At 43.3% G+C, this 22,355-nt stretch overlaps 2 protein-coding genes across 4 annotated transcripts in view; one reads left to right on the top strand and one right to left on the bottom strand.

Annotated features, from left to right (window-relative positions):
* Positions 1-1,589: 1,589 nt before the first annotated feature.
* On the top strand, positions 1,590-4,841 carry LOC111601391. Its single transcript, XM_023317934.2, has 6 exons — positions 1,590-1,925; positions 2,000-2,208; positions 2,339-2,894; positions 2,959-3,596; positions 3,650-3,796; positions 3,861-4,841. The coding sequence occupies exons 1-6, from the start codon at positions 1,609-1,611 to the stop codon at positions 3,977-3,979; spliced, it is 1,986 nt and encodes a 661-aa protein (XP_023173702.2). The 5' UTR covers positions 1,590-1,608; the 3' UTR covers positions 3,980-4,841.
* A 2,507-nt stretch (positions 4,842-7,348) lies between these two features.
* Positions 7,349-22,355, bottom strand: part of LOC111601398 — a 51,104-nt gene continuing 36,097 nt past the window's right edge. For all 3 annotated transcript variants that reach the window (XM_030222835.1, XM_023317941.2, XM_030222836.1), the window contains exons 3-12: positions 12,821-12,973; positions 12,560-12,760; positions 12,344-12,494; positions 12,090-12,158; positions 10,618-11,338; positions 10,309-10,549; positions 9,800-10,245; positions 9,351-9,645; positions 9,116-9,285; positions 7,349-9,022 (exon numbers count right to left, since the gene is read on the bottom strand). In XM_030222835.1, the coding sequence (XP_030078695.1) occupies positions 7,709-9,022; positions 9,116-9,285; positions 9,351-9,645; positions 9,800-10,245; positions 10,309-10,549; positions 10,618-11,338; positions 12,090-12,158; positions 12,344-12,494; positions 12,560-12,760; positions 12,821-12,973 (3,761 nt within the window). In that variant the 3' untranslated portion in view covers positions 7,349-7,708. The remainder of the gene's footprint in view (positions 9,023-9,115; positions 9,286-9,350; positions 9,646-9,799; positions 10,246-10,308; positions 10,550-10,617; positions 11,339-12,089; positions 12,159-12,343; positions 12,495-12,559; positions 12,761-12,820; positions 12,974-22,355) is intronic.

Raw genomic sequence — 22,355 nt, 5'->3', positions numbered from 1 at the left:
GGAACAAACATTTCGGCGAAAAGAAGCAGACTAAGCGATAAGAGCAAATGAAACCTTTCATATTGTGTTTCTAAATTGTTTATTTATAAAGCCAGCAACAAAGTTAGCCTGCAATTGTCTACACTTGATTGCAATTGACTTGTGTCTTTTGATGCACTCCAGCTGACAATTGAAGTGCTCAATACACGATACTGGTGCTAGCAACGTTTGAATGACATTTGAGTTGTTTTTCGCTCGTCACAGCACAACCACTCAACACAACCACTCAACCTCTGAGCCAAGCGCGAACGTGGTGCGCATTAGCGGCTGTGGCGACTGCTGCCACTGCTGGGCCTCGGCCTCGGCCTCGGCTGCCTGAAAGTGCCGGCCGCAGTTCTACTTCGAGTTGCACCGTGCGCGGTTCGCTCACACGCCCAAGCGAAACAAATTTGTAAGTCGAGCTGCTGGGCCAGTGTCATATGAATATGGGTGGGCGTCTGCTCTCCCGATCAGTTGGGATATTGTGATGCTCAATGATGGTGTTTGTAATTACATTTCGCATGCATATGCTAATGCAAATGTGCTTTGTTAAGTTGAGCAGTTATTTGCGCCGCTTGCTGTGGACTATTTGTGCAATTTACAACTACAAAAGGTGCTGCAATAACAAAAGCCATTGTGCTGGACCTACACGACACATGCGGACATACATGCAACAAGCTTTGCCCTTTTACGTGCCGTGCCACATGCCACGACCCTCAACTTGAATTTTTGCGGCTCGACTGCGCCATGCGGCGTAACAGTCAACGTAACACACTTAGAATATGTAGCTCTTATGGCCACTGTGGTTGGTTATCTAATGGAAATCGCAGCAAATGGGCCACTGGCATACAGGTGGTATGAGTGATATTGATATATGTTGCATATGCAGTCTTAGACAAGAGCTGTGCTGGCTTTATCAGGCAATGCCAATTTCGTTTATGATACAAACTACATCTGAGCCAACATGAGGAATCTCACTAAATACCTAAACCAGTATAAATATTTAGATTTGTTTTCGATAGCAATCGCACATCGAACATTTGAATAAGCATCGTATATATTTCTAGGTGTTTTCTAGATGACGCATTCAATATTGCTAGTTGAAAGAATTTTCAAACGTAGTAGGCGGCCTGTTAGATTTGAGCATATTTTAAATGAAAAGCTGTTCGCATATACTTGGAGTAAATCCCGTAATCCAGCGGGGAAATAAATAGTGAGCAGCAAGTTAGCTGTTAGCCGATAGCGGCTCGTTTTACCCCAGAGGCCGTTTGCTTACAAATTCGTTACACACAAGTCGTATAATTGTTTTGATGCAGCCCCGTTCTGTGCTAGTGCGGCTATATTTTTAGACTGACACCGTCTTCTGAAAGGTAAACACAATGAGTGCAAAGTACTTATTGCACTAAGTGTGCAGCGCGGTGACATTGACATTGGTGGCCAACTGAGTGCATATGATTAAAATTCAATTCAAATTTATTTGCAGCTTAGTGCGCAGCTCTTCACTGGCGACATGTTCAATCTGTGCTAATTGGCAGCAGGCCAGCGGGGCAGATCGAGGTGGCGAATAACCAAGAGAGAGCACTAACAAATATGTTCACTAAGAGTGAAGCTCATAAGAACAACAGTGCATTATGCGGCGCTGAAGTAAATGCAAGCGACACTGACAACACACACATACAACACAACAAAGCCGACAACCAGGAGTCTCCGTTGCACTCAATGGATGAGCATTACGTCGGCGACATTGCCATGATGAGCATTGCCGAGGAAGTGGGACAGCAGAGGACAGCTCAGGCGCTGGACAATACAATCCGCAATGGCGACGAGCTGGAAATTGATCGCCAAGAGGAGGAGCAGGCGATTAACCAGCTGGTGCGCTCATCCAGTGGCGGCTCCTTAATGGAACCGTTAGTATTTTCCCTATATATGATCTAGTCATTCGCCATTGCTCAGCTTGTGCCTATTTTCCTCTATTGCGCAGTCATAACAGTGGCAGCATGCGTGTTGTCCTTGGAGTCCTGGTGCGTCTGGTGCTGCCTTTGGCCAATGGTGTCGCCCGCGGCATTAAAGGCATACGCGATGTTCGCGTGCTTCGCGTGCTACAGAATCTGACCTCTAGTCGCCAGGCGCTGACCAATCTGGTGGCCTTCGCCGCCAACACCTTATCGCTGAATCTATCTTCCGTACAAGGTTAGTACTTGAAATGCCTAGCACTCTCTCAGTTACCCAATTACTCATTGGTTCATCATGCTCATGCCGCAATTCACAGCTTGTTATATCAAATTCTTATCGCTCAACCCGCAATCTCTTTCATTGACAGTTTCCAATCGTCTGGGGCCTTTGCTCAATTTACTTAAATTGCGCAAGTCCCAAGATGGCTTGGAAATTCTGCCCGATACGCTGACCACCCGTATACCGATCACACCCATACCGCCTAATACGCCCACAACGCCCAGCACACCGTTGCAGGGGCCGCCTATCTACAGTCTTCAGAGCTCTAGCTCCAGCTGCTGCACCCTCAACATACTTGCCGCACCGGAACCGGGCACGCAGATACGCGCCGACATCGTGCTTGTGCATGGCCTGCACGGCTCGCTGGTGAACACGTGGCGGCAGGGTCTTTGGCAAAATGAACGCCATCCGGTGGAGTTCGATCGTCCGCCCCGGCCACCGGTGCGTCCGCCCAAGCGACCTCGTTATTCCCGCAGTGCCGCAATACATCCAGCGCCTCGTGAGAAACGCGCCAAGTTTGCTTCCTGCAATCGCACCTTGGATAAGGATGCCGATACAGATGCCGCCTGGCAGCGCGCAGCCTTGCAACAAACGATTGAGCCACATCTCTGTAGTGCTTCCGACAATAATGACATGGCCGAAGAGTGGGTAGAAATCAAATACTTTGCTTTAATTTTGATCACTTACCTATTCATGATCCTCTCACAGCTATGCTTATGTCTGCGGGGAGCCGGAGGATATTCAAATCTGTGAAGGCATCGAGTACAGCTTCCCTACATTCCGTCTGCGCATGCACGATAACAGCCAAATCTTGCCAGGCGAGCTAGAGTCTATGTTGCAGGCTGAGAACAGCAGCAGCGGCAATCTGGACAGCTCGCAGCCTTCCACAACGCGGAAGCCTTCCAGCAAAAATAAAAAGAAACCATCCGCCAATGATCCCAACTACTCCAAATGCTGGCCCGGAGACTGGCTGCCATTGGACTGTCCGGGCGTTCGGGTCATAGCTGTCAACTATACGACAGATCCCTATCTGTGGCGTCCACTGTGGAAGACTAAAGAGCCGCGCTCCAGCCTCATTCAGCGCTCACGCGAAATGGCCGAACTTCTAATGCAGCATCGCGTTGGCCACGGACATCCCATCATCTATGTAGGCCACTCGAAAGGAGGCCTCTTCATCAAGCAGCTGCTCGTGGATGCTTGGGAATGTGGACGTCCAGCCATGAGGCCACTCTGGCAATCGGCTCGTGGCTGTTTCTTCTACTCGGTGCCGCATCGTGGCTCCCATTTGGCTTCGATTAAGGCGCCGTTGCTATCTCGCTCCGTGGAACTGCTGGAGATAGAAAAGAGTATGTTGCTGCTATACATTCCTATACCGATTCTACATGCTTTTATTTGATAGATAACAAATATCTGCTGGATTTACATCGTCGTTTCGCCGGCCTCTATCACTTGGGTCATTTGAAAATCGAGGTTTTCAGTTTTGTAGAAACAGCTCTGACGCTCATGTCAGTGCTCTATTTGCGTATTGTGGGCGTGGATTCGGCTGGTAAGCTTCAAAGTTTAATTAATCACACGTATTTCAATTAATCTATGTTTTAAACTCTGAACAGATCCCGGTTTTGGTGAAGTATGCGGCATACGGCTGGATCATCGCGAGATCTGCAAGCCCCGCAGTCGGGATTGCATTCTGTACAAAGAGTTGGTGAAAATGATAAAGAAGGTGTGCTGAGCGCACCGTCAATATTAGCTACATGTACGTGTAGCAGGACCTCAATGAATTGGAATCGATATGTGAATAGGCTTACAACTATAAGTTGCCCGATAATTATGCGTACCTTAACCTTATATTGAGGAGCGCTTTTTCTTGTTATGGTGCATAGCATAGCATAGCATACATAGCTTTTTTTGTTAGTTGATTCATCACTAATCATTCAAGGGAAATTTGACTTAAAATTTAGATCTTTGTGTTTTTGGAATTATTCATGTTTTTATTCATGTTTGAAATATAGAGTTAGCCTTCGTCAGTCATTGTCATTGATTATGTCTCGGGTATAATTATATCGTCAACAGATCCAAATTATAGTTTGACTGAGCGAAAGGTTTGCTTCAGAGATTTCATTTCATCAGACACTCAAGAAGATGCGTTTCAGCATGCCATTTAGCACGTAAACTCATTCATTTATATATATATACAAATTTATTTGTAGGTTATGGCAAGTTGCGCGATTTTGTATTGTGATCATTTGTTCAGTTAGTTGTGATGTGATCATTAAATAATAGTACTGTACAGGTATTTAGCATATACCATAGCCCGGAGTAAGCTCTATCTGGAAGGATATTCATACCTTTATACAACTTTGGAAAATTTCATTTGAAATTGATTATGTTGTGTATTTGTGTAAATGGACGACACCGTTAAACGTTACCATCGAATCAAGCTGTATGGGCATTGATAATGATATTATTATGTCCATTAAATATTTTATACAAACCTGTTAAGTACTGAGAGTTACTAAAGATTTACAGCTAAGAAAATTATATTGTACATAATTACTAATAAAAGTACGTTCAACGTTTATAGTGAATAAAAATGCAGATTGTATTAATTCTTTTGTTGTCATAACTTAGTTTTAATATGGTTTTTTTTTCTTTCCAATAGTTAAGGATGCTTTTCTAGCGTTCTTCACCTTTTCGCACATATATATATATTTATATATATAGTATAATCATCGTTACATATTATTAGACTCTGTAGCCGCGCTAATTGCTGGTTGGTATGTCAAATTACTGGCACCGAAAACACGATTATACAAAGACATATATATATATATAAGAGTTATACATATATATTTATATCGCATATTTGCCAGCTGAGTTTCCACATTTAATACAATAATATTTCTGTAGCATATACAATGTATATAAATTACATAAAAAATACATTCGATTCTGTTTTTAATTTTCATCCTTCGTCCGATTTCTGATCAGATTTTAAGCAATTTCGCATTAAATATATATTACAGATGGGGCAACCAACTAAATGCGTAAAATATAGTTACAATTTAATTTCCACTCGACTAATGAGGTATACAGAATGAGAACTTAAGACCCAAACTAAAAGTACGTATAAATCATGCTTAGTTCAAATAATGATTAGGATCAGCATTATCAAAGAGTTAAGAACAAAATTTCTTACAATTTTAGTGGACTCTATTAGTTATTGATTTTTCTTCGTTTCGCTTTAGCCAAAAACGTCTATGTAAAAGTCGCAATACGCATTCTTATGCCATCGAATAATGATTTTCATATTTGTTTTTATTGTTTTTGCGCTTAAATATTTTAAACATTTATCACATCCACTTACACAGCGATCACAATCGCAGTTATTAATTTTTTAATTCCACATTCTTATCATGTTATTTTCGTTCTTTCTCTTTTCTAAATGTATTTCTTAAGAGCTACTTTTATATATTGTTTTAATTAAATACATTTATTTTGCCTTTTGCTGCATAATATTTTTTTTCTGTATATTTAACTTTTGCTTAAAATTTTCTTTTTGTTTTTTTTTGTCTTAGGAATTTCGAGTTCATTTACGGAATATTTTTAGTTGGAATTAAATTTGATTTGTTTAAAAGTCGTTTTACTGAGCTTGTTGTTGTTTTTTTATTATTTATCTTAAATGTTGTTTGACGGAACACCTTTGAAGTATCGTATGTGTAAAACTATGTTCTATCAATTGATTCCAAATGACGTTGAAATGTCAACTTTGTGGCCTATTTCAATATGAACACAATTTGAATTGGTACGGCCCAAGACTGGATCTTGGAGGAAAACGAGCTACGTATTGCTATGTTTTCGCAAAGAAGCACGTATACCATTGCGGAAGTCACATATTCTAATATATTTACTGTTTCTATGCATATTACTTTTCATTTCCAATGGGAAAGGTACTATTGTTTGTCATTTTTGTTTAGATTTGTTTGGTTGGTTGTGGGTTGTGGGTTGACGGGTTTGTTTATGGTTTAAATGGATGTTATTGCACTTATATCTAAATACGTATACAGTTACAGTTCTTAAACACTCTCTGTCAATATGGAATCGTACATATATTGTTTAATTGAATTTGCGTGCTTAATTCAACTTTTTTTCTACTTGGTTTTTTTTTTGTGATTTCATTCAGTAATATATTTTGATGCATGTACTCTAGTTAAATACGTCTATGAAAATGGAATGTCTGCGTGTTTGGTTGTGTGTCAGTGTGTGTGTGTGTGTGCTATGTATTTTATAACAATTTTCACATCGGCTTTAGAACATTGAACAACAATTCACAAAATACATATTATAGATGAGCTCATTTTAAATTATGTGCTCCGTGTTAAATACATCTTATATAACTTGCAATGCTTATAGAAATATAATATCTGATGTTCTGTGTGTGTGTGTATGTGGTGTATGGTTTATGGTGTATGGTGTGTGTGTGTGACATAGCTAGAGGTTTACAGGTTTGTACGAACTAGGTACAGTCGGTAATTGGGATAGACTCGTTCAATACGGCTGCGGTACATTTGAAATGCGTGCAAGGCATTAACAAAAGGTCTATTTAAATAGAATCGAAATGCAATATGCGTGTTTGTTTGCTTTGTGTTTTGTGTTCCGGTGCAAAATGAAAATAATCAGGTACATTTGATATATCGGTTAAACAGAAATTAAAAAATAATAAACAAACAACTGAAAAATGTTCAAACAAAACGCAAAATGCAGCAATTAAAATGCGAAAATTCATTATTTTACTTAAATATGAATGGAAATATTTATATGTAATTATTTGCAGTAAATCGATATGAACACTATTGTGACTATTGTGGTTGATTGTGTGAGTGTGTGTGAGTGTATATATATATATTTGTGTGTGTGTGAGCTGGGCTATTGCATTTGTTTGGTTTTTGGCTATGTGTGTTCTAATAGAATACTACGGCAGTTAAATAAATTCATATTAGAGAACGTTTACTACAAATTAAAATAATAATTATATTTAGCCTCAATTAACAGAAGAAAACAAACAAAAACTAAACAAGTTTAAAAACGTTCATGTGCTTAAAATTAAAGTAAATATGCGTTAATGTATATCTGTGTATATAAATATGCTGCCTATGTACTTATGTTCTCGTATATTATCATATTCTCATGGTTCTCGTAGATAAAGATAAATAAATACATTTATAAAATGTACTCCATATAACTAAGCATATACTTATGTGTCCTTATACTGAGCTAATGCAAATATAGGGATCCACAATGTTTGGAATGTTTCGAGCTGCGAATGTGTAAGCGTGTTTGTGTGTGTCTGTGTGTGTTTGTGTGTGTGTGTGTAGAGTAAAGTGTAAGTGTATGTGCATTAGTAGCTTCATGAAATACTTTTGCTTGGCGAGGCGACGACAACAATGGCAACTATTTAGGCTCAGCCATTTGGATCGACTTGGGCACGACGATTCAGGGCCGTAGACGCTGGCCACGCCTGTTTGGCCATTGTTGCCGTCTTTTTGCTCTTAACGCCCACAGAGTGAGTCTGTGGCCCGTTGACAGGAACTATGGATGCAGCAGGATACTGTTGAGGCATCGGCTGCTGCTGCTGCTGCTGCTGCTGGCGATCCTTCTGCTGGACAACAGCGGATTTTTGGCTGCTGCTGCTGCTGCTGCTGTTATTGTTGTTGCTAAATTGGCTTTTGCTCGGCATTTGCTTTGTCATTTCGGCGGGCAACTTGAAACCGTTTGTGAGACTAACACACGCATACTCGTTCTCCGATGTCGGCGTCAGCGTCGCTGCCGACTCCTCTTCGGCCAACAGGCAGATGCCATCATTGGAATTTGAGTGCCGCGCAAAATTTGTATGGAATTGCTTCTTGCTGCCGTTGCTAGTGCTGCTGGCACTGCTGCTGCTCAAGCTGCCACTGCGTCGGCCCAGGCCCAGGCCCGGCACGGTGGCCACTAACGGAAGCGAGTTGGGCGGCACCGCCACCTCAAGACCGCTATCGCTGTTCTTTGAGGAACTTTGCTTGTGACTGGCATTGGAGTTGGTGCTGCCGCTTGCCTGCAGCGCTACTGCATTGGGTGGCGTATGGCGATAAGGTATGTAGAAGGCCTTTGCCTCTTGGAGCATGGCGTCTTGCACAGTTTTACGCTCCGGCGAGCCAGCGCACAGTGGCAGCTGCGATAGATTGTGCACGCCCGCAATAGTCAGCTCCAGTTGTGCTTCCTGAAGCGGACGCCGCGTGGCCGTTCCGTTGCCGTGGCCGTTGCCGTTACCATTAGGCAACGTTGCAGCATTCGCTGTGCTTGTCTGATACTCGAGCGTGCGCTCTGGCAGCAGCTCGATGTGATAACGGGAGCGCGGAATCAGTGTCTGCATTTCGTGACAGTCTTGCTGCATTGTGTTGCCACTAAGACCACCGGCACTGTCCCCAGGAATGCCCGAAGCACTGCTCAGATTACCAAAATTGATGTCTGTGGGCGTGGTCAAGTGCGTAGGTCCCGGTACGCGAGCCTTAAATCGACGCCTCTGAAATATGATGAAGAGCGCAAAGCCAAAAACACAAAGCATGGACAGCAGGGAACCGATGGCAATGCCACTGTAGACTTCATGATTCGACGAGTTCTGTACCGTCTCCAGTATGTGATGATTGATCAAATCGAAGAATATGGGCGCGCCAACGCCCGTTTCACCAACAACTCGCACGGCCACATGAATTTTGTCTGTTTCCGAAACATTGGGGAACTGCAAAAGAGAACACGATAAGTAAAGTTAAGCAACAGCCGGAAAAGTTCAAAGAAATTTTGGAAGAGTTTCCTTGCTTTTCCTCTGCGTTACCTTATAGAAACATGGGCGACACTCGAGGACATTTGCCTCGTGTGTGACATTGCCCAAAGTCCAGAGTATATTATAGTGATGGACACGTCCATTGGGGTGCAGTGGCGGCTCCCATATAAGCTTGAGGCCATTGTGTTTGACCACACGCGAGTTGCTTATAGTGCCGGGCGCTAAATGATAAAGGAGTAAAAATGGAAATCAATACAAATTATATAGACAAATAGGTAAGGCTTACGGTCTGGTAACGTCTGTACATCCATTTCGCCATAGAAGATTTGCGGCTTGCAATTGTAGAAATGAAAATTGTAGCGCTCGTTGGCACTGAGGCCAGAGACGAGCAGCATCGAATTGACTATGGTGCGCTCTTTGCATTTCGGCTCCTGCTTGCGCAGCGGCAACTGTACGTGCAGATGGCACTCGTAGACGCAGGTGTCATTGAGGCTGTCCAGGAACTGAAAGGCCAGCATACGCGACTCCACGGTAATCAGGCGAAAGGACATGTTCGCTTGGTCGGAGGTGCCGTTCTCGATCTAAAGGCAACAGAGAGAGAGAGAGAGAGAGAGAGAGAGCAGAGATAAAGGGAGGAAGAGAGAAAGAGATTTTAGAGCATGCTAGCAGAATCCGCCAGAGTTCAGACGCCAAGGTAAGTCAGTGCAACTTGCCACTACAGTACAGTCTACTCACAATCTTCCACTGTACATAGCGAAAGTCCTGAGCGAGAAACTCGTTCTCGCTGGTGATGATGAGCACACGCATCTTTATGCGGCTAAAGTGATGCAGGAGCAGGCCCGTAACGTTCGCATCCACTACCAGACTGAAGATGTCCTCTTCTATTTCGAGCGTGAGATCGTCCACTTCGTTGTCGAGCACCTCGTGCTCAGCATTACGCAGCACTGTGGCAGCAGCCGACTGATTGAGTGGCCGTATGATGGTCAGTTGGCGGCGCACCTCGTCCGCCTTCTCCTCTACGGACGTGACAGTGCCATGTAATGGGCCATCCAGCAGCTGGGCGGGATGCGGATGCGTGTGGTTGATGTAGAACTGTAGTATAAAGTACTTTTTGTTGTCCAACTCCGCCTGGGACCACTTCACAAAGGTATCGTTGCCCAGATGCACCAGGCGCAGCAGCACTGTGTTAAAGAGAAACGTGATTAGCTTTCAAGTTGGATTGAAACTAAGAAAGAACCACTTACGGCCTTGGGTGCAGCAGACAACAGCCGGACTGCGCAGTGAACTGATCATCATCTGCTGCGGCACAATGCTGCCAGAACGCACCTCTGAGGTGGGCAGGAGAAATCGGGTGATTAGCGCGAAGGGACGATAGATGGGCAGACCAGTTGAGATCACCACAAACGAGGTGTGATTCAGTTTCATGGGCGCGAACGAGCTCCACTGATGCGGATTGCTGCGCACAATGTGCACCACGAACATTGACTGCAAGAACAACATAGAATCAGCAAATAAAACGCACATGTTGCAAGTGTTGCAAGTTGACAAATTACCTCCAAAGTGCGGCTGTCAAAGGTGACATTGATGGTGTGAAAGCTGTGCGGATAACAGCGTATATTCTGCAGTGGATTCGGCTGCTCTAGCTGGTGCTTGAAGCGCATCTCGCCAGTGACGGAATCCTCGCCAGCTACATTCCGCGCAAAGCACTGATAGATGCCCTCCTCCTCCGGATCGAAGGAGTGTATGTGCAGCTCGTTGCCACTGATGTAGCGTGTATAGGAACTGTTGAGCAGAGCTCCATTGTGGTACCAGCTAAGACTCGGCTCTGGATTGCCCTCAGCGCGACAGCTCAGCGTTGTCGACAAACTGATATAGCCCAGCTCCACGGGCAGCGTGCTAACTATTCTCGGCGGTATAGTAACTACCACCCGAAACGTCTGTCTGTCGGTGGGCGTGGTGCACATGTAGTATCCCTCATGCCGGGCCATGCTGGCGTTAGTTATTTCCAGCGTCATGCTATTGTTACTCAGCTGGGACAGGGAGTTGTTGGGATGCTGCAGCCACCACTCGATGGGCACATAGTCCTCCATGGCGTGGCACTGCAGCTGCAGCGAGCCTCCTGTGGGCACAAATAGTGTGGCATTCTGGAAGGCAGGCAGCAGATGCGTTGTCGTTGTGGCCAGCATTTGTGGCCCGCTGGCATTCGGCTCGACACGCACCAGCCACACGAACTGACGGTGTGTCCTGCTGGCATACTGGTTCTTGGCCACGCATCTGCAACGGATAATATTTCACACACATTAATTGGCATGGACAGTGCACACAATTATGCCAGTCACTCGGCCAGCGCATGGTGTTAATTAATGCACTGAGTCAAGTTGGTTGAGCCAACCAAAGAGCGCCTCCAGAAGGGTTGCTGATGAATTGATGGATTGTGCCTAAGGTGTTGATATGCAACAACAGTAGCAATGGCCAATTATAATTTGCACCTTAAAGCAAATGCACAAGAAATACGATGCGATGCAACGGACTCGTGCGTGTTGAAACTTATTTGATTTCGATTCGACACGATTATGCATTTCAGTTGAATGTATATTTTCAACATATTCTCATGCTCAAAAATAAGTAAATTAATTGCTATAAAGTAATCTAAATATACAAGCTATAGAATATAGAATATATATATATAGAATATATAATATAGAAACCATCTCTATGTGTATCAGAGCTCTTTAAGCATTTGAAGTCTTTAGGCTGCGGCTTGTATTACAGCAAATGCTACCTCAACCTCAACGAAATAAATTAAGCCAATAAATGCTTTTTAGTCATTTTGAAATCTTATCTTACTAAAGACATCATCCTGACTATCATATACAATTTACAGAGCCATGACATTAGCTTCAAATTAAGCATAGAGAAATGTCTTCATAATAAATAATAAATAACAATGCTCAAGCTTTAAAGGAAACCATATAAAATAATTGTACTATACACGAAGTTATAGTTATTTTAGCTTGTGACTTACTTGTATTTTCCAGCTTGTTCCGGTTGCAGTTTTCTCACAATAAGCGTGCCGTTGTTCAGGATAAAAGCACTGTGCGAAATAAAGTGGGAAAAAGGGACAAAAACATATTAATGACAGCTGTCAATTGTGATCCGAATCCAAGCATGTCAAGCGTTATTGAAGCCACCAAATAAGCAGCAGGCGTTCTATAGGAGTAAGTTCAAACAAGCTCCAGCCGCTGCGCGTTCGGTGTCCAAACACTGATCTTTACTCGCCTGCTATCATTCGCCAAGGACTCGTTGCCAAAGTACCAGCTGATGCGGGCAGCGGGCACACTGAGAAAAGGACAGCCAAGCACAAGGGCTTGCTGGGCCACGACGCTTATGTTAGCGCTCTGTTGTTGGCCAACAACAAGACGTTTCAACACTGTAAGCATTATGTGGATTAAATAGTGTAAAGTAGAAGTAGATTGTGGTCTGAGTTAGACGCACCTGGATATTCGACTGTGATGCTGTCGGATATTACTTTCATATCATCCGACTCAAGCAGACAATGATAAACGCCGCTGATGCGCTCGTTTGGCGGCAGTCGCAGCGTTCCATTCTTATAGATAAAGAACTGATTGTTGCGTATGGCCAAATGTTCAATGGCTTCGCCGTTGCGATACCAGCTGCAGTAAATGGGCGCGCCGTCTGCAGCAAGAGAGGTCAATCAAAGGCTTACAACAAAGGCCGAGTCTCTCGTTAACTTACCCTGATAGTAGTCATAAGGATCTATGATTGGGTTGCAGTGCAGTAAATGGGTTTCATTTGGATTGGTTATGGTCAGTCTTGTAGAGGCGTGCTTCTTGATCTGTATATACGGCCTTAATATGGTTGAGTTTTTCGATTGTGTAGCGGCAGCAACTGCAAAGCAAGCAAAAAATATGCGTTGAAAATAATGTCACAAATTCTAGAACACTTTTCACAGGCAATAAAAATAACAGATAAATAAAAATAAATGTTTTTTTTATTCGAATCTATTATATCATTTTAGAATATAGCGATGTTCCCCTTAAAAGGTTTTGCTTTCTCAGTAAACTGTTGATTCAAAATGCCAAGTAGCAAAACTCCGCTCTGGGCGCGAATTTTGATATTTCTGGTGCCGTTGATGATTCTGGCGATTTTGATTACGGTCATGTGGTTCGCGCTGAAGCCATTCCGTTAATTGAATTCTCTGCTGTTGGCAACGCAATGCCTTCCTGTCGTGCTTCCAGGTAAGTAGTGCCCACACTGCGTATACTTAATGCTGCATAATAGCATGTAGCGTAGCAACTGACATTTGCATACGACTTCCATCGTCGCCACATGACACTCGCACGCACAGTACCTGCAATAAGTTCCCGTCGGCTGATGCATTCTGAATGCATTCCCAGTGTCAGAGCTAAAGTGGCTGTTGAAAAATGGTGGCAAGGAAAGCATTGGTTGCATCTCCAACAATAACAAATCGCCAAACATTAGTCAAATGCGTTGAAATTTATGCTAAAAATGCAATCAACTAGCGTTCCGCTCTAGCTATGGCCACCCAAGTGGCAGCCACAGTGCGCACTCACTTGTGGCCAACTGGGCTAACGAGCCGTTTGTAACTGGGAAGACGACCGACGACTGAACTGCTGAGTTCTAGGGAAACAGTGAATTTGTTCAGTATTTGATAAATGTAGTGAAATAAATAAGATAATTGCTACACAGCTGAAAATATGACCAGGGCTTTGATCAAAAGGCGAGTGGCAGTGGCAGTGGCAGTGCAGCCCGTTGATATGTTGCATGTTTGTACGCAATGTGTTGCAATTTTTATTGCTGTAATTACACGCAATGCACGCGCGGCAATTTGACGCATGAAAATTCCTTGGACTGGGCAATGTAATGGCTAAAAAGCAGCAAGTGCCATATCAGCAGCAGCAGCAGCAGCGCTAAATGCGCCAACTTTACAGCACATGCTGCTAAATAGATGGAGGGCGGCGAGGGCGTGGCTTTGCATGTGCAACCAAAACGTAATTGTTATGGCATAATTGTTTCAATGGCAGAGCGTTAAATTGCACTTTAGAAACTGCTGCCCACAGTGAATAGTCAAAGTTCAGCAAATACGAGCATAGCCGATGGCGACGGCCTTTGACTTTTGTTACTAAATAAGTAACGTTTCGAGGAAGAAATGCATTAACGAAAGTTACCGAAACGGCAATGTCTAAAGACTCTTGAAGGAATAAATATTTTTTTTTTGTAAAGCTGTGATCATATATATAGATATATATGTACAAATTTGAGATGTTCCACAAAGTTATTTATTTTAGACCTCTGCTGTCAGTCGTTTGTCTGAAAAGTATCAATAATATTACCAATATAGTATTTAATGTGATCTAAGCATATTTGAGCTTCGGTCATAAGCTACTAACTGTTCTTGTGGCATTTTGCTACACCCTTATCTGCTCTCTGCGGTCTCTCATTAGCTGCCACACCTACTGCCATTTATCATACCTGAAATAGGCGATGTCAACGGCAGAGCAGCAAGAATCATTAGCGACCAGGTGGAAACTTAAATGTGTGGAATATTGAATTTAAATAGCAGCAGTTAGAGCAACTAGCAGTCAAGTGCAGCACTTGCAGCAAGCATGCTCGAAGTCATTTATTTCGTTGGTATCTAGATGGTGGCTATCAGCGGGACAGGCACTTTCCATGCTACCAATTGGTGGCCATAGCTCAGCAGCTCGCAGCTAGCTGGGCCAGCTCAGTGATTGAACTGTCATGGCAGTCAGCTTTTGTACGTCGATCGACCCTACCGTTATTCGCAATCTTCAATATAATTTCAGCTCGTTTATTTTATAATCTGCTCCGCATCTGGGCAAAGCTTGGGCCAAAGCAATGCGAAAATTCTTGCAGTCGCAGTGCAAGTCAGCTCACTGGGCAAGAATGTTTCTCAGAATCGTGCTTGAATGCTGTTTGACAACAACTACACACACACACACATGCACAGCAAGCTACTAAGTTGTAGCAAGTTGCAAGTCAATGTTGGACGCTGTCGGTTAGGTGGGGGCAGCTAGCACAAATTTGCATAGTTGAACGCACGTCGACGGCAGCAGCGCATTCCATGCAGCAACTGTTGCTGCAGTCAATGATGAATGCAACAGCAGCGGCAACGGCGGCGGCACATAAATTGCTGATTTGCTGCGCAGCGTTGCGCTTATCAAACGGCAACATCTTGTGCATAGATAAGTGAGGCCCGGCAACGGCTTTGAGCGGCAACGGCTACGCCAACATTTGCTTCCCTCAATGGAATTTCACAAATTCAAATTGCCTGGCATCCTTTTAATGCCCCAGCAGCAGCAGCAGCAGCAGCAGCTCCCAGTTGCAGTTAGCGCGCACCAGATTCAGATTCAAGCAGAGATTCAGATTCAGGTCCAGGCTCAGCTGCAACGCGGCAGGCACAGCTGTTGGCACACTTTTGCGGCGGCACCATGGCAACATTTTATGCAAAATGCAGCGCACATGAGAGATAATTTATCGCCTAATGACGTGCTGTTCTAAGGTTGCCCCACGTTGCCATGAAATGCGGCAATAAAACGCAGCAGCAAACAAAAAGAAGCAGCGAAGCAAATAAAATAAAAGCAAAATAAAATTAAGATGAAGTTTTAATGCCACCAGCAGCACGGGAGCTTACAGCTTACAGCCGCCTACTCCACAATTGCCCGACTGCACAAGCCTAACAGTACGGGCTCTTGCGGCCTGTCGCTTTAGGGGCGCTCAACGAGAATTTATGAATGTGCAAATGTATACGACAATTTCGCGCATAAATGTAAGCTACTGCCTAGTTGCCCCACTCGCTCTCCCATCCCGCCCCTGCCACACAGCTGAGCAGCAATAGCGACTGCACACCCACCGCAACTTGGCCAAGGAGAGGGCAGCGCAGCGCAGCGCATCGCATGGCAATCGAAGATGCGTGTGCACATTCCATAGCATTCCGCACAAGCATGTGGGAAGTTCCACGGTTGCACTGCAAGTATCTTGTATCTCAAGTTGCAGCCGCATCTATTGATTGCCTGCAACACACAGTTCATTGGCGGCGCCCGCTCGCACTCTCTAATCTCTCTCTGTCTCTCTCTCGCTCTCTTTGCCAGTGCTCACAGAATTGTCTTGCATGCTTGGGCTTCCAATTGGAGTCGCCTTGTTGCCGCTGCCAGCTGCGGCTTACAGTGCATCAACACCCTAGCTAGGGTATTCAAAGACGCTGATCACATTTGCAACATCCGAGATACAGAGCACTATGCACATGTTTGATAGAAACAAAGAACTATGTTTGTTGCTAAAGCCAAGTCTGCCCGCATCTTTCATCATTAAGCATTAATTATTTGGCAAGAGTTGGGAATAATATGCCACATATTAGCCTCATCGATCAGCCATACGCAGCTGATCTCTGGGCTGGCCTTAAGCCACATTTTATCTTTCACATATTTTTAACTACTCTTCCAGGCAATACTCTACCAATTTAATGTTATATGAGGGCATTAAATATTCGACTATTGCAGTCAATGTTTTGCTTTCCTGTTTTTGTTGCGGGCATCTACGATAGTTGCCATCGCTTATTTATTTAGGTTAGCAGCTCAAATAGTTTTACGTGCGTTTTCCAATGCAATTTCCAAATGCCGCGAGAAATTTATGAGCAAGTCTTTGGTACACCCACCCCACTGTAACTTCTGGAGTATAATGCCCATTGTTTGCCTAGTGCCTTTTGCCTGGCAGCTCAATTGATTACTTCTGTGTGCGTGTGTGGAGTGTGTAATTGAGTGGTTGAGAATGCTCGAGCAGCACAGGCAGCGCTGCGAGAACTAGTTAAAAGCGCTTACCCGACAGACACACATAAGCTAAGCAAACCCACCCAAATCCCACCACCACCACCACCACCACCACCATGTATCCATACATAGAGTGTCTGGAACTGAATTTGGGATTTCTGGCGATTGAACCACTTTAAACAATGGCGGGCGGGCATTTACTTTGCAAAAGTCAAAGATAAATTGCCTTTTAAACTACAAGCTTCGTTTGGTTAGTTGGTTTTGGCAAAAGTCCTGAGCTTTGTTTGTTTGCAACGCCTCACACACACGCACACACACAGGGTCAATTGACATATTTGCTTAACTTTTGGCGCAGCAAGCAATTGGAATAAATTGTCTTTGGCAATTTGCATTGTCAGGCCACAGAGGCAGCTGAAACTGAAAACTGTTATCTACAAATAATACCAATAGGCCTGGCCTGTGCCAACAATGCCAACAACTAATCCCCTGGCTAAATAGCTAGCATAATGCTAGCTGAGAACATAATTCGCTTTTAATGCAGCAACGCATACAGAATATGATACCGATTGCCATTTGCCCTCAAATGTAATCGAATATTGTTTTAAGCGCTTGTTTATTAATCCTTTCAATTGGCCAGCGAGTAAACAAAAACGGCAACCGGTAATTGGCCGTTTCGCAAAAGGCCGTGCAAATACCTTCCGATTACAAATCATAACTGCACCCGCTGGTGGCCTGGTGGCCTGGTCGCCTGTCATAACAGCGGATAACCAAAATACAATATGTTACGCCATAAACGAATTCATTTCCGTTGAATTTTTGGCAGGCAGCAATATGCGCTGCAAATACTGCGGCCCCACCTAATATCCTCAGCCTCTCTCTGGCTCTGGCTCTGGCTCTGGCTCTCGCTCTCGCACATATTTGTACACTTTTTCAATAAATCATATTGCAATATTTCCGTTCAATATTTTGGGCTGGCAACGTAAACAAACAATAACAAATTGAAAAACAAAGAGAGCGAGAGGGAAATAGTACATACAACAGAAGAGCTTCAAGTACATAATTCAGACAAGTTTTTGTTGTTTGTGCTGTTGGCCACATTGTATGCTAAATGGCATTGGTAAATTGGGAAATGTTGAAAATGCGTTTACGCGACTCTTTTCTGCCCTCAACCACTCCTCCGCCTGCTCCTACTCTTGCTGGTGCGCTCGTGCATTTTTAAATGGGTTAAACGTAAACCGTTTACCAATGACTCAATACAACTTCCCGGAATCAAGCAATGCAGACGCAGCAAGCAGACGCTAGCGGGGCAGGCAACACGACACATGGAAGGCGAACGAGGCAACATGCATTAAACCGAAATAAATAAATAAACCGCTGAAAATGTGCTGAACGCTGGCCACGGGTATGGATGGTCAATAGTCGATGGCCAAATGGCAGAAAATAACAATGTTGCCAATAGCCAACGAACCAAACAACAGCAGCGCCCGCCACAAGCCAAGCAAAAAAGCGAACAGAAAAGAAATTATAAAAATGTTTCATTTCAAGCAGAGTAAATATTGCAAGACACATACTCACTCACACACACACACACACACATATATATATACAATGGAGTCAACTGTGTTGTGTGGCCACGATGACCAACTTGCACTTGGCACAACGGAAGCCAAGCGAATTTTCGTCAGCTACGCAGCGAGTGAGCAGCCAACAGCCAACAGCCAGCAGCCATCAACCATCAAGCAGCAACCGTCAGCCAGCAACCAGCAACCAGCAACCAGCAACCAGCAACCATCAGTAGCCATCAGCAGCAACCCGCAACCAGCTACATTCAGCAAATTTCTGTTAAAGGTGGGCGTGCACGTAGGCGTGGGCGTTGGCTTGGGTGTGGGGTAGAGCCGCATGGGCGGGTCACAATGCACAAACGCTGAGTAGGGATTGAGTATGGACAACGTCCGGCAACCATCAACACAATCACGTAAGCCTCAACCATGCACAGTGGAGCAGCTCTGCTAGTTTGAGGCAACCTCAATTATTTTTAATAACAGCTAGACAAGTACGCACTAGCCATGGCGGCCACATGGCTCAAATTGTATTTAAATATAAATGTCATAATTTGATCTAACTAATAAAACCCGTTTCAGTGATAAGATGCATAATTTTTTTTTTAATTTTTTGTGATTTAAACGTGAGTATAAAAAACACTCGATATATATATAAAAACACTCGATATATATATATATATTCTGCATATATTTTAGTAAAGTAGTATTCATATTGAATAAGCTAGAGCACATAAAGCTCTGATATTTTTCATTAACAAATATTGATATTAATATTTATGAAATTCTTTTAAAATATGCAGAGTTTAAATATTTATATTATTATAGAGTTGCATCAGATCTTTGTGATGATATTTGACCCAGAGGAATACGTTGCAAGCCCACTGTGATTGTTACTAGTAAGGACTACAGCACTATGATTTCTCAACCATCAACCGCATGGCATTGCCTTTGGCCCATTGGGACAGTGTCCCACATCCCATCCACGTTCGTTCCCGCTTTGCCAGCAAAGCTCAGTAAGCGCGCTCTTGCTCCCGATTATTATGCATCATTTAACAGGCAACATTGTTGCAGTCAATGACTAGAGCATGGGGCTTTCTGCCCGCATCCCCTTAATGCCTCTGGCTGTCCCAGAGACGGGGTCTGTGGCAATGCCAGTGCCAGTGCCCGTGCCTGCGTCTGTGTCTGTGGCTCAGGCTGCGTCTTTGTGCTAGTCGAAGTAGGCAGCGTCACGAACATCGGCAACGTTGAACGTGCCACAAAATGTTTTACTGAATGCGAATTGCAAGAAAAATTATTGTTATTATGAGTTGCTAATTGAATGGAGTTGGACGGAATGTGAATACAACGAGAGGGCGGCGGCAGGAAAGAAGTGGAACGACGGCTTTTGCTGCTGCACACTGTGACAAATGGTCGAGTGGCAATATTGTTGTGATTGATTTGTGCAACGATTTAGCATTAGCCACGCTGACAATGCTGTCAAATGAAAACACTTTGCATTAACCAGCTGCGAGCTGTCAAATAATCAAGTGGTCGATCTATCAGTCTAATCAGACATCAACCCCGTGTCAATGCCGCTGTCTGGTGCCCAAGCTAACGGTACAAATGTAAATAAATGTAAAATGCGAAAATTTCCTTAACCTTTCCGTTATTCGGGTCAGCGCCTCCTCCCCCTAGCCGCAACCATTTCAATATCGCATGCAATCACAATTTCGCTTTGCAGCAGGCAACTCCGACGAGCTGCCTCTGAGCGGCCCCATGAATGTTACTGCCAAGTTGTCAATGTCAAAGTCATACATGATTCTCGATACCCGACATGCTAAAGCTAAAAGCATACACAGTTACAGCAACTTTGGCTGCAGCAACTGTTACAGCAGTAGCAACAGCAGCAGCATCAGCAGCAGCCCAAAATGTAGCTGAGAAAATGCCATGCGCATAATTTAGGAAAAAGATTCTCAAAATGTTGGACAAACAACGTCTGCAGGTGAAATCTATTTGCATTTATCGTTCAACTGGAAAATTGCAAACTAAACTGGCAGTTGTGGAAATTGGGGAAAATGGTAAAATGAGCTGCCAAACAACGCCAGGCAATCGATAGACAAATTGCACTTAACACAGAGCTTCAAATGCATTCAAGTAGACAACGGAACAATAATGTTATTTCAGATTATGTTTTGAGCTCGAGTTGAATGTCATTTACACTCTTTGGATAATTAATTTGTAAAGTCCTGCCACACTTTGTGGCAGTCAACACGTTTAATGGCTTATATTTTGCTAAAGAGGCATAAGTGCGTAAGCATGCTGTAATCTAGAACAGAGCAGAGCAGACCAGAACAGAAAAAAGGGGAGCTCTAGCTGCCAACAGCTGGTCAAGCCTGATGAGTGACCGGAGCAACCAACTAACCACCAACCAGCCAACTAACCAGACACTCGGCCAGTCAAGCGACGTCACTGGATGCGTTGTACTTGTTAATTGCAGCGGAAGCACTCAATTAAAAGCGCGTGAAACGTGAAACGCCACCTGCGTATGCAACTGTGTGAGTGAGTGTGTGTGTTGCCTGTCGTTTAACGACAGCGACTGCAATGTGCAAATTAAGGCCACAGGAAACAAACAAATGCGGCGTAATCAAAAAGTGGTAAATAGCTGATACAGTAAATAGTTTATTGCCGATGCATAAAGCTGCAAATTGCCAGCCGGCAAACGAAACCAAGCCACATTAAACCAAACCAAACCCAACTCAACCCAACCCAACCGAAGCCAACTAAGCCAAACAGCAACTGTTTGTCAATGTTTGAAGAGACTAATTAGATGCCAGTTGCCATGCTCAAATAGCAGTGATATGCATTTTGTTTTTTGACTGCATGTCAAATGGTTGAGTAAATTGGGAATTGTGAGCTCAACTGCAAAATAGAAGGCAACTGACAGTAAATATTGCTCTTTATTATATTTTGTATCAATTGAGTTCAGAATTACTAGGCAATCGCTTTGAGTATTAAATAAAAATTAGCTGAGAATAAGAACGAGATGAAATTGAAATTATTATTTACTTTAACAGATGTCAGATATCAGCATTGTTTAACCATGAAATCAGGATAATTGTTCAAGCATGAACTCGGCAGTGACGGCTAGCTGCTGGCGGGGGAGCATTTAGGAATTTGCGAAAAACCGAGGAAAACCAGGGCAATATACATAAGTTATTGTATAAGAATATTGAAAAGCTGTGCATAAATCTCCGAAGCTCACTCATTGCAGTTCATCATAAGAGTTCATCGTCTGAGTGCAGCATAGGTCGTTGTTCCCATCTGGTCCTTCGAGTCGCTCTGAGTAAGCTGCTCAGCTACTCACCATAAGCTCTCTGAGTGCAACACAGATCGCTGTTCCCATCAATAATATTATTTATTATTTTTTCCATTTTAGGTATCTACAAATGTCAGTCAAAATGACATTTTGCTAATTCAAATAATATAAGGACTCTCACAGCTATGCGCTATAAATGATTGTGAATAGTTAAAACGAAAATAATATTATTTATTGTGAATATTTAAAATGAATATAATATTATTTAAAAATAAAGTTAGCCAGACTGAAGCCATTTATTTTTAACAGTCATTATAAATTTACATGCCAAACAGGGAAACACTCTAAAAGATCAGCTGCAATTAAAAACTTTATTATTTTTTTATTATTTAATATACTAATTGGGTGCTAACTCAAATTAATAATTAAAGTTTCCATTTTTGGAATTTTTATGATTTCATTGGCAGCTTTACAAATTCAAATTCCGCTCAGTGCAGACGAATAAAATTTGGTTTAAATTTGTTAATGAATAAACCTCAAGTGGGGTATGTATAGTATTTGGTAAGTATTTACAGGTCAAGCTAATTAAAACAGATTGTTTGACATGT

This window comes from Drosophila hydei, unplaced genomic scaffold (assembly GCF_003285905.1).
Source record: "Drosophila hydei strain 15085-1641.00,03,60 unplaced genomic scaffold, DhydRS2 tig00000063-arrow-pilon, whole genome shotgun sequence".
NCBI classification, from domain to species: domain Eukaryota; kingdom Metazoa; phylum Arthropoda; class Insecta; order Diptera; family Drosophilidae; genus Drosophila; species Drosophila hydei.
Note: the sequence above shows the minus strand (reverse complement) of the source record. Positions and strands in the feature narration are given on the sequence as shown.

What these genes read in the sequence shown, in the direction of transcription:
- LOC111601391 (XM_023317934.2), top strand. Translation starts at nt 1,609, where the DNA reads ATGTTCACTAAGAGTGAAGCTCATAAGAACAACAGTGCATTATGCGGC. An exon ending in GGCGGCTCCTTAATGGAACC is followed by an intron (nt 1,926 to 1,999) that starts GTTAGTATTTTC and finishes TCTATTGCGCAG; the next exon opens with TCATAACAGTGGCAGCATGC. An exon ending in ACTGCTGGAGATAGAAAAGA is followed by an intron (nt 3,597 to 3,649) that starts GTATGTTGCTGC and finishes TTTATTTGATAG; the next exon opens with ATAACAAATATCTGCTGGAT.